The 12,683-nt window shown below is 42.0% G+C and overlaps 1 protein-coding gene across 3 annotated transcripts in view; it reads left to right on the forward strand.

The window, feature by feature from the left end:
• MAP4K3 (mitogen-activated protein kinase kinase kinase kinase 3) overlaps positions 1-12,683 on the forward strand; it is a 332,521-nt gene that overhangs the window by 99,666 nt on the left and 220,172 nt on the right. For all 3 annotated transcript variants that reach the window (XM_073672555.1, XM_073672556.1, XM_073672558.1), the window contains exon 2: positions 5,735-5,792. In XM_073672555.1, coding sequence (XP_073528656.1) covers positions 5,735-5,792 — 58 coding nt within the window. The remainder of the gene's footprint in view (positions 1-5,734; positions 5,793-12,683) is intronic.

Consider the following 12,683-nt stretch of genomic DNA (forward strand, 5'->3'; position numbering starts at 1 on the left):
GGTGTCCTTTCCGTTGTTCTCTCCTTGTATTCTTACCCAAACAGTTTCCACAGAACTCCCAGTCTCTGAAGCTTCAATCTCTGTGCAGATATACGCTTTTCTAACATACAATGCGACACCTCCTCCTCGTTTATCAAGTCTGTTTCTTGCAAATAAGTTGTATCCTTTTCGCCTTTTATTCCAATCATGTGTATCGTCCCACCAAGTTTCAGTGATTCCAATGACATCATATTCCTTTTCCTGCATTAGTAGTTCCAATTCTCCTTGTTTGTTGCCCATGCTTTGTGCATTTGTATAAAAACATTTTAGTTTGTGATTGGTTTCTCTTCCTCCCATATTTTTATTATCTAAATTGTTTTGTCTTTGTTCTTCTTTTCCACTTCCAGTAGCAGAGATCTCAATAGTATTTGTCAGCTGTATGGCTTTTTCTGGCCTTTTGCTTCCCTTCCCACATTGTTCTAGTTTAAAGCTCTTCTGATGAGTGTAGCAAGGCGACTTCCAAATACATGTTTTCCAGTCTTCGTAAGGTGCACCCCATCTCTAGCAAGTAGTCCATCGTATAGGTAATTCATTCCGTGATCCAGAAATCCAAATCCTTGTTGACGGCACCATCGACGTAGCCAGTTGTTCACCTGTAGAATCTTATTCCACCTCATTGTTCCATGGCCATCCACTGGGAGGATGGATGAGAAGACCACCTGCGCTCCCAATTCTTTCACTTTCTTGCCTAAGTCTTCAAAGTCACTGCAGATGGTTTCCAGGTCCTTTCTTGCGGTGTCATTTGTCCCCACATGTATTAGCAGGAATGGGTAGTGATCTGTAGGTCTGAAGAGTCTTGATATCCTGTCAGACACATCTTTAATTTGTGCTCCTGGAAGACAGCACATTTCTCTTGAGGTTATGTCTGGTCTGCAGATAGCGGCCTCTGTTCCTCTTAACAGGGAATCCCCCATGACCACCACTCTCCGTTTTTTCTTCACAACATTCTTCTTTCTCCATCCAGGAGGATTCTGAGGGCTTACAAGGTTATTCATTGCTGGCAAAGTCTTATTTTGCTGTATTTCTTCATGGTTCTCCTGCGTGAGAGCCTGGTACTGGTTCCTGAGCGTACATCCAGTTTAATGACCCCTAACTATTGGGGCATGGATGGCTGTTTGTAACAGTTGGGTATGTACACACAGCACAATGGATCATACAGTTCTTGTGTCTGCCAACCTTAAAGATGCCCTCTGAAGTTTATAAGGCGGCAATACTTAGAGGCCATGAACTGAATATTGTGGTGCTGACCTGGCGGGTTTGGTAACGGAGTTGTATGGTGCATTTCCCCCCATTACATACTGTTCAGCACTTTCCTTTACTTGGCTGTTTTATTTTGGTTAAAACAAATCACGACACGAAAATATCCTCAGTTTTAGTCCTCTAACTCCCATCATAACACTATTGTCTAAATATGGGACCCTTTACTGTGAGCTGTGGCTCTGCGGGTGTCACCAAGCACCCATTCAAATAAAGCAGGCACTAGCCATCTCTGACGCTCACATTCTTTACTGGGGCTGATGACGTGTTTTCTTTTTGTCCTATTGGAATAATCGTTCACAAGAGCGGTGATTGTCTCTTTCGAGAGAATCGGATTGACTCTCGGATCAATCTCTCATCTGAGTTTGATGTGAGTGTCCGTTTACTATGATCCGATTCCCTTTCATGAGAGAACCGAATCACAGGTGCAGAGAAAACTTAGTTTCTCCATCTTCTCCGTTGTCTGTGTCTGCGGTAATCAGACTGTACTCGGATGACATCTGAGTGCAGTCCGATGTTTTCCACACACCCATAGACTTGTGCACGTGATCCAATTTGCGGAGCCACTCACACCATGCTGCAATTTTTTTATCACGGCAAAAATGAAGATTTGCACTGCCTCATCGTATAACATAGGATGGCATTCTGCCATGTTATACGCTCATGTGAGTGAGCCCTTAAAGCCTTTTAATGTAAAGCCCCTGTACTTGGTCTTATTCCTACCTGCCACTGTATTCTCCTTGCATTGCTGCTGCTCCTCTTGGTCCCCAGCACCTTGTGACCTGACGCATCGCTCCAGTATTTACTGGAGTGAGCTGGAGGTCACTTTAAAATGCAAGTCTATGAGAGCCTCGTACTGGTTCTCGTAGACTGACTTTGAGAGCTTGTGACCGTTACTTCAGACTTCCGGTCAATCAGAAGTTGCGGTCACAAGATGGCACCGCGGGACCGGAGTGGTGCCTATAGAAGGTAAAGACAGGAGCTGGTAAGACTAGGAACAGGGACCTTAGATTAGAAGCACCACTAAAGCGCTAAAAAAACCTCTGGACTAGCGCTTTAAGGAGTCTTATCAGTTGGTTTATACCCCCTAGACTACCACCTCCACTACAGCATTGTACTCTTCACTAGATTTATGCTTTTACATCCACTGTATGATATTATGTTGTGTGTAAAAAAAAAAAAAAAAAAAATTGTTGTCCTCTCTCTGTGTACAAATTACATACCACCAGTCATTTGAGTGGTACCGTTCCATGGAATAGACATGCAGTTCGGACTGATCCATGTCTCCTGGGTATGTGCAGCTAGAAGATGTTCTCGCCTCCGCTTCATCTGCGCGTGCATTAGCTTATGTAAGGCCTCATTCATACATCAGTTTTTTTTACGTACAAGAAAATCGGATCATGTTTCATCAGTTATTTTCATCAAAGTTTGGTTAGAGGCTCATCAGTTTAAAATTCTCTATCTTCTTCTGCGTATCAGTCCATGAAAAATGGACAGCACATGGATGGCATCTGAGTGCTGTCCGACTTTTTTTTATTTTTTTAAAGACCCCTAAACTCTTATTGCTGAGTTTGATCCCACACTCAAATCAATATCGGACATGTCTCCGCGATTTTGCACTGATCACTTGGGCTGTAAAAAATCAGACATGTGAACCGCGTCATAGACTTTCACAGATACGAGTTTTATCCTGGAAAAATATGGATAGCACTCGTAAAAAACTGAAGTGTGAATGAGCCCTAAGCCTGAGAGAGGGGCATGTGCAGTGATCAGATATGCCTGAGACAAGTTCATATCTATATCCTCGACTGTGACTATTCCATGGAAGGGCATGGCTCAAATGACTGGCACCAGGTAATTTTCATACAACTGGTGATGATTATAATTTCTTGTTTTGCACAATGTGGTATCATAGAGTTTACGTAAAAGCTTGATGCTAAGACTATGAAAGAGCTGAATAACACAGTGGCTTAGAGGGTGTAAACCATGTTTTCTTTAAATGTTCCTTAAAGGGGTAGTCCTCTACTAGGACAACCCCTTCTTGATCTAAATGTTTGGCCCTGATCAAATAAAAAAGCCCATACTCACCTCCTGCGCTGGCGCCATTCCAGCGGTGTTCGCACTCGCCGTCTGGGGGCTCCCGTGTTGTTGTTGTGACACGTGAGCCCGGCGCCCAATCAGCGCTGGCGTCACTGTCCCTCGTGAGTTTAATCTTGGCCAAGCATGGAGTATGACATGAGCTGTCCAAGTAGTGGACAACTTCTTTAAGATATAGCTAAAGTAATACATTCAACAAGACTTGGTCCTTGAACATTGCACTAACGAGACAATGAGCACTAGTCTTCACTACATATCATGGTGGGAGATCCCTTCTGGGACGTGGAGCTCGCAGGCTGCAGAATGAATTACAATAATATATGGTACGCTCGTCCATGGGAGCTGTCTGGTTGCCAGTTTGCGGTCAGAATTAAGTTTTTGTCCCATTAGGAATCAGGACACTGTATTTTCCCATGGAATGAACTAAACTGTAGATGTGGCAGTAAGTGAAATGAAGAAGACCTGGTGTCAGTACGAGGAGTCTCCGAGCTGCATGCACACAGCAACCTTACCAAAGTCCAAACACCAAGAGAAAAGGTTTCTGCGCCTTGTACCTCTTCCCATCAGTTATTCCTGTAGTTAATTACCTAAGATGAAGGCTGGGTTTGTGTATAAATAGAAGCTGGCTTGTTGGAGTCTGAACGCCTTAGTATGACGTTACCCGAACAGACAGTTTTGTCATAGCATATCAAGTAAGGTCAGCTAAGATGCTTAACGCATTACATCCATCTCACTGCACAGTGTTTACTCGCGGGCAAGAAGCGTCTTACCAAAGGGGGCATGAAATGGTGCAGGGGGGACATTGGTTAGGTTTTTCTGGAATTTGTCTTTATGTTTAGATTGCGTTAGGCATCAAAGTCATCTTATGGAGACTCAACAAGATCAAGCCGTGGATGATGAGAGATGCTTGGCGTGCGACTGTGATCAGGGTGTAGCTCTGGGATAAAAACTTGGCAATCTAGGTCTGGGCATCCTTACAGAAAAAGAGGAGCCCAAGGCAATTAATTATGTTTCTTTTATGTGTTTATTAAGCATAAATCACCTAATTTATCCGGTTACCAGAATATAATGTACTCCTTAAACATCACTAAAAGGGAATCTGTCACCAGGTTTTTGCTATCCCATCCGATAGCATAATATAGAGTCAGAGACCCTGATTCCAGCGATGTGTCACTTACTGGGCTGCTTGCTGTTATTTTGATAAAATCCCTGTTTTATCTGCTACAGATCTAGCAGTTCTCTGAATGCTGAGCTCTGCATAATCCCGCCACACCACTGATTGGCAGCTTTCTGCCCATGTACAGTGTACACAGAAAGCTGCCAATCCGTGGTGGGGGCGGGGTTATACAGAGCTCATGAATATGGAGGACTACATGGCAGCAGGGTTACTAGTTGTCTAGTGATAATCTCCTGCTGATTAAACAGTGATTTTTTTTCTAAACTACACTAATAAGCCAATAAGTGGCACATTGCTGGAATCAGGATCTCTGCCTATACATCATGCTGCTCTCAGATTAGGTAGAAAAAAACTGGTCACCGATTCCCTTTAATTTATTATTATTATTTTATTTTCCCTATGTGGATTATGACCACATGGGCAAAAAAGTTGGGGATAACTGTGCAGACTTGTGCATATATTATGAACAGTGCCATTATAGCCCACCCTAGTGGATGAGACTTGAGCACAGTGCGGAGTTTACATCAGCAGCTTGCTAATAATCACCATGAATTTCTCCCCTTTCTGTGTGAAATCGGCAGTGATTTATTGCAGTTTTTGCAGCAATTTTTGGATGACCCTTTTGTCTAATATGGATATGCCTTTTAAGGGACCCATTCTTTAACAGTTGCCAGCCTTTTCAGTGGTGGCGGGGTAGTAGGTGACTGGTGGGCACATCTGGTGGCAGCTTATTTCCCATGAGAATAAAGGGTCAAGCAGGTGGGAGTATTGAATGCTAAATCTTTCTTTCCCCTGACTTCCAACATGAAGGTATAGTTGCGGCGCCTCCATACACATGAGTCCTAGTTGGCTGATCCTGTCGAAATGAGCCAATTCATCCCCAGTGTATAGCCATCATAAATGTATAGCTCCTACATGGAGCCTTATAGAGAGGGCCAAATAACACTGCTACATGCATAACCATCTACATTATCAGAGGTGCTATCTTTTAGGAAAATGTCAAATGTTGTTAGGCTCTGGATCTACTGACCTTCTTGAAAATGGAATTCTAGTTCATACTTTGCAATCTTTTGCAGCTTTTTCCTCATTACAGAGCGGTTTAGTCATTTTGTTTGATGGGTTTAGGCCTTGTCTTAAAGGTTTTGTTTGCCTTTTGTTTTGCAGGCTCGCAATGTCAACACCGGAGAACTGGCAGCAATTAAAGTTATTAAACTGGAACCAGGTAAGAGGCTTACAGCGGCGTTATTTTCAGTGTTTTTCTCATTGGGCATTTGCGCATAAAGTGGAAAGATAAATCAAAGTACGAATTTATTATGAAAACCGTATAATGTGATTTTTGAAGCTTTGCCTACTTCATACTTTACAAAACTTTTATTTATACCCTGTAATCATTATGTTATTTCATTATCTTTGCCTCCTGATAGGATAATCAACAGAGAAGCATTGGTAACAATCCATCGAATGAGCCGAATGCTTGTTTGTCTGGGGATGGGATCATTAATGCGGGCATTTAAATGAATGTTCTCAGCAGCAAATCAAGTGGGACAGGTTGCCGATAACATGGTGTTGTATGATGACAGAATACAATCTTTCTTTCTTCCCCATACAGTTTTCGTTGGTCCATGTTACCGGTCCAATAAACAAGATATAGATGAACTTGTACCTGGCCGATCAGTGCTTATTAATGGACCAGAATCAGCCAGTGTGAATGTGCCTTAGGCCTTCTTCACACATCCATGTTTCCAATACGATTACCCCACGTTCCCATTATAACTTATGGTGCCATGCACATGTCCGTTTTTTTTTTACATGAACCGGATGTCCATGCAAAACACACGGAGACGTGTAAGTTATTTTTCCAGTAGCCCGAATGACAAGGGCCGATACAAGTCTATGGGTCCGTGAAAAACACGTACTCGCCTATTCAAATCTATATGTGTGATACAAAAATAATCTGATTCCATACAGAGCCACTGTATAGAATTCAATTTTTACAAATACATTGCACTTCTTTCTAATAGGAAACTGTATTTGGGCTAGTAAATTGTTAATAGCTGTTGCTGTTTAAAAACATTGTACAGAGATGACCTATGGATGACAACAGAGGAAAACTATTGTCTGGGTCTCCTGGATTAAACGGGGGTTATTTTTCGTGTGAACTTAGACTTAACACAACTATAGGATTAAATTGCACATGAAGGTGCCGATTCATCAAAACTTTTATACTGGAAAAATGCTTTGAAAAGACTTCAAGATTTTGTGCTCCAAGACTTTTGGTAGAGCTGGGGAGGAGATGGGACTGGTTGGGCCGAGGCTAAGGCCACTCACCAAATTCAGCAGAAGTGCCAGCGTTTCTTATACCAGAAATTCTACATCAGCCCCTAAGCACGGAGGTGGATACAGCTGAGAAGATGCGCTAAATTCATTGTGGTGTGTGCCTCTCAATAGATTCGGCACATCGTACTCCAGCGAGCTCTTTATTAACACTGGCTTGCTCAACACCAGTGAGCCGTCCCCTAAGTTTGTTTTAGGCAGTCTCAGTAGATAAATGTGGTGGTGTTAGAGTTGAGCAAAAACATTCACCGTACCCTGGTCCAATGGCCATGTCGGTAGTCCATGCCTTCTGGACCAAAGCCTTGTTGATCTCCTCCTATTGCCAGCATCCCCAGCTCCTCTTATAACTAGTAGGTCCGGCGTCACGCTATTATGGCTGCCGAGAACGGGGCCCTGTGAATCATTTTCCTCAACTCTAAGTAGTGTACATTTTGTTTCAATGGGCATCCACATAACCAAAAGTGACCATGCACATGTGGCCCTCCTTTGGGCACTGGGGACTGCACCTATGGTGACCAGCTCTGTGAAAGAATATCAGGGGAGAGACCTCTAGCAATCAAGATTTATGGTATATTTTTTTAAATTATTATCCCATAAATGTTTGTAGTGAAAAAGTTTGGTAATCTAGATGCTGAAAATAGCATTGTTAGACTCAATAATGTTAGACTAGAGTACGACCTGCAAGTGAAGACAGCTGCCTATCATTATTAGGCCTGTTCAGACAGGCCGACTGTGCTTCCAATGCTCACAGAATGATCGTTAATACATTGATTAGTGTGCGTAGGCTGTCAGTGTACTGTTTACACCTGGCGATGTGCGGCCAGTCTGAGCCTTGCGATGCAATCGTCGTCCAAGTTATACACCCTTCTGGCTCTTACCTAATTCTGAGCTACATGCTGTGAGTGTCTTGTATGCCTCCAATTGAAGACTTCATTGTTTTTTGGGATTGGTCGTTAGTAAGCCGTTGTACAACAACGTATACTGCTTTAAATATTATTTTTACTGTATACGTTTGTATGAAATAGCGTTTTCTACTATATTCTGTTTCTTAAATCAAAATGATTCCATTTTATACTTGGCCTACAAAGACAAAGGTACACATTTTTGGCCACTATTGGGTGAATGTAACTGTTATGGTTAAAGAAGCACTCCTCCCATCAAAGTTTTTATTGTCTTAGCATATTGCAGCCATCGTATTATATAGCACTGTGTACTTACAATTGCTCATTTTCCCTTTCTGCCCAGCTAATTCTTCTCTTTTCTCTGCTCTATGTAGAAACATGAAGTCTTTTGTCCCTGCAGAAATCATTCCCCTCTTAAACTCCTGACCAGCTGCTCTCTCCTCCCCCCTGCCAGGGACTCTTGCAGTGACTTATGACTCACACAGGGAGAATTGACCTCCTGTTTCTCCATAGAGCTAAGAAGGATTCAGCTATTCAGTTTTTAATCATGTGATGTCATAGATCTAATGGAAAAGAGAAGAATTAGCTGGGTAGAAAGGCAAAATGAGCAATTGTAAGTACACAGTGCTATATAATATGATGACTGAAATATATTAAGAGGATAAAAAATTTGATAGGAGTGCTTCTTTAAGTTTGATTGTACGCAACAAGCGTAGACCCAAACTTCATGTTGTAGGTACATTTTGGGGTTTTTATTTATATTTTCCCTTTTTTTAATTTAACGTATCTAAAATGCTATTAATTCTCCTCTCTAATTCCAATACTTATTGGGCAGATTTATTAGTTTCTCTCAGCTAAAAAACTGGCATTACAGGTTAATTTTACACTGGGCAGATTTATTGCAGGATATTGAGTTTGCAGGCATCTGTTCCCGTGCTGGAGAAGCAGTCCTATCTAGATTTATGGAGCTGATTTTCACTTTCAATTGTAGAAAGTTTTGTAAAAATCAAGCAGCTGAAACATTTTTGAGGTTAAAACTTTTCATTTCTGTTTGAAAGTTGGTCGAGGGTCCTCTGTGGACGACCACTGTGCCATATCTTTTGTTTGTACAGTTCCCCCAGCTGGTGGTTTCCCTATTAACTTCAAAAGCAAGAATGAAAGAAATGTTCTAAAAAATGCACAGAAACACCAGGGTAGAGCTCAATGTAATGTGAAACATGGCCTTAAAAATTTATAATTTAATGCGTGGACCAGACTATTAAAAGCTTTCTAGGCAGAAAAGCATTCAGTGGTATGATATTATTCTCTATTAACCCATTAGAAGCAAACAAGAACGTTCAGCACAAAGTGAATGAGAGCGAAATGAGGGATCTCCAGATGGAAGGTGGAGGAGTCAGATATTTATGGATTGTAAACTGGATTCTTGCAATGTCTCCCTGCTCCATCCTGTAAATGGAATGTGGTTACAGGATGTGACCCCCGAGTAATAAATTTCCTTTTCCAGATCTCTGCACGGAAATTCAATTTTCTGAGAATGATGTGTGTATGATCTGTCCGCCTGACTATCCCCATTTCTTCTGTAGGTAGGGGGTTATAGGAATGCCATGATTCAGCGATTGATGCGGCAGGGCTGTAATGTACGGTAATACAGTCTGTCCTGGCAGATGTGACTAGTACAGTACATACATCATGCAAGAGGATATCCTAGGTTACATTCACTACATTTTTGCCTCTTTTGTTGTCTCTACGATGGGTTTCTGTCTGAAGCCCTGAAAAACGGGATATAGATGGAACACCAGTGAAAACATTGCTGCTGAGTCCAAAGTCTGCAAGTTTGGACATTTATTCTTGGGATTCAGAAGGAAGTCCTCGACAGAGACAGCAAAAAAGGCACAAACGTAGTGTGAACCAAGTTAAGAAATGATGAAAAGCGGCACTCACCACATCCAGTAATTAAAAGTCCTTTATTGCAAGATCCAGGATATTTAGGCGGTTTGCAGGGGGTGTGCAGGAGAGGACCATGACCGATTCGCGCTTCTGCAAACCACCTGTGTGTCCTGGATCTTGCAATAAAGGACTTTTAATTACTGGATGTGGTGAGTGCCGCTTTTCATGAGTTGTTGTCAAGTATGTATCTGAGCTGAGCACCACCGTGAATCCTTATACACTGGCCAAGCTCGCTTTAAAAGGGATGTGTTTTATTATTGCAAACTAGTCTGGTGCCTACTAAGCTTCACTTGGACTTTTGTAGTGTGAAACAAGCCTTACAGATCTCTTTACTATTGTAGTTGCTGAATCTCATTGCAATAGGTCAGTGAAGCCCATTTCATGTTCATAACTATCATGAATAGCCGATATAACCGCTTAGATGGCCAGCTTCCTATTAAAAGGAGCCCTATACGTGACTGTCACTTACTGACATTTATCACATTTGCTGCTTTTTTCTACTTAAAGCTTCTGTATGTGTTTTTTTTTTTTTTGGGGGGGGGGCACAAAAGTTAGTCTAGAGTACCACACGAGAAAGACTGCATCCATGTGCACTTACCCACTCTCCCTACCCCCCTCCACCTAGTGATCTATTCCGCACTAAGCCAGAATGGCCAGCAGAGTATCTCGGACTAATGGCCTCTCCAGCATTTGCGTATATTCAGTTTCGCTTTTTTTTTAGAAAAGCAGCCTCGTTGCAGAGGGTTGATGAAGGTACAGAGTCTCAGGAAGATTGCCCACAGGCACACCACACCGTGAAAAGTCCTTCTATGGCCATGCTGACACGTTCAGTATTTTCCATCAGTATCTGTAAGCCAAAACCAGGAGTGGGTGAACAATACAGAAGTGGTGACGTGTTTCTATTATACTTTTCCTCTGACTGTTCCACTCTTGATTTTGTCTTACAAATACTGATGGAAAATGCTGACCAAATACTGAATGTGTGAACGCAGCCTAATAAACAAATGTGATAAGTGAACACACAGCTGATGTTTGTCATGGAAGAACAGTTTAAAAACAACTATACTATGCGTTCTACCCAGATGGAACAAAAGAGAAGAAAAACAATACCTAATGCTGGCCATATACATTAAAGAGGTTTCCCACTACTAGGACAACCCCTTCACAATCTGAGTGTCTGCCCCTGTTTGTTTGTTTTTTTTTTTAATTAATGTTTTTTATTAATTTTTATAAAGATTTTCACAAAGGTAAAAATAAAAAACAACAGCAACAGCCAGACAAACATTGGAGAAACACAGTTCTCCACCCCCCAACCTTAAGAAGCATTAAACATGAGTTATTTACATCTTGGCTCTGCAAAACCAGCATAATTAGATGAACAAATATTTGAACATAGTAACAATAGTCAATCCAATTACATATAACTTGTGGAAGTACTAATAACATTTTTATTAATTTTCAAAGAAGTTTAATTTGAGGCATCATATAAACGTAACTCAAAGCAAGCCGGGGGGAAATCTCCTCAGTTCCCTAGATGTCAAACCAGAGCCATCAATCCATAGACCCCATATCTTGTCAAACTTAGAAATAGCATCTCTTTTTAGGTATATGCCTTTTTCCAAATTTACTAGCCAGTTAACTTCATCAATAAATTCTGATATCATAGGCTCCTGATCTGCTATCCATTTTTGGGCTATCAATTTTCTTGCCATGTATAACATACGTGCTGCCACAATTTTGCTGTACTCCTCAATAGTCAGATCTTCAACGTATCCCGGTATACATACTAATGGTGAAAGCTCTACGTCAATTGAATAAACCCTGTTAATCATTGCTGCAACACTTCCAAAAGGACACCAAGTTAGGACAGTTCCACATCATATGAAGCAGATCTGCTATGTTAGTTTTGCATCTAGGACAGTGGGGACTTGAACAAAATCCTATGTTAAATAAGAATTGAGGTGTCCTGTATACCTGTTGTATCACATATATACGGGACAGTCTATGGGATTCACTTAAAGACAGCTGTGGAACTCCTTCCAGTATATCTGACCAGTGATTTTCTTCTATGGGTCCCATTACACTCTTCCATTTCTCTTTTGATCGCATCGGCTGGTTTGTCAATATAATGTTATAAAGTAATGAGATCAGTCCACGAGAATTGTGTAGATTAGCTATTCTCTGTATTATTGAGTTTCGGGGTACCCCCCCCCCCCCCCAGAACAATGCCTTCTGCCGATATGCGTGCCTAAATTGTAAGTGTTCATAGAATTCAGAGGGAGGTAACCCATATTCGTTTTGCAGCTGTGAGAATTTCTTAATCACATCACCTATAAGCACTTGATTTAAGTCTGTTTAAACCCTTGGAGCTCCCGGAGTCAAATCCCACCAGTTGGTATAGATTTGGAAGCCATGGAGTGTTCCATAATAAAGTAAATTGCGAGAGTGTCTGCCACTGTTAAAATGAAAACACTTATCTCACCTCCCGTGCTGGTGCCGTTGCAGCGGTGTCGCCACTTGCTGTACCGGGGCTTACATGAGCTTGTTATCACCCATGAGCCCTGCTCCCAATGAGCGCCGACTTCACTGTCACCTCCTTCGGACCTATAAGTAATCAGCAGGGGGTGAGAGCTGTGCCTGGCTGCAAACTTCCTGTTGTTAACTTATACGTCCAAAGGCGGGGACAGTGAAGTTGGCGCTCTTTGGGGGCAGAGCTCGCGTAACGTAACAACCTCACGTGAGCCATGGGAGAGCAAGTGCCGACACCGCTGGAACGGCGTTCCCTATGCCAGAAATCTTACTCTAATCAGGACTCTGACTCCATCATTTCCCCTCATCAAGACCTGTGAGAAAATCTCCAGTCTTGATGAATCGGGACCTATCTCTCCCAACTCCTCCATAATTATGAACACTCAGCAAGAGCATTCCTC

Source organism: Phyllobates terribilis, unplaced genomic scaffold (genome assembly GCF_046119375.1).
Source record: "Phyllobates terribilis strain yellow unplaced genomic scaffold, ASM4611937v1 Scaffold_3__8_contigs__length_932513732, whole genome shotgun sequence".
Taxonomy (NCBI): Eukaryota; Metazoa; Chordata; class Amphibia; order Anura; family Dendrobatidae; genus Phyllobates; species Phyllobates terribilis.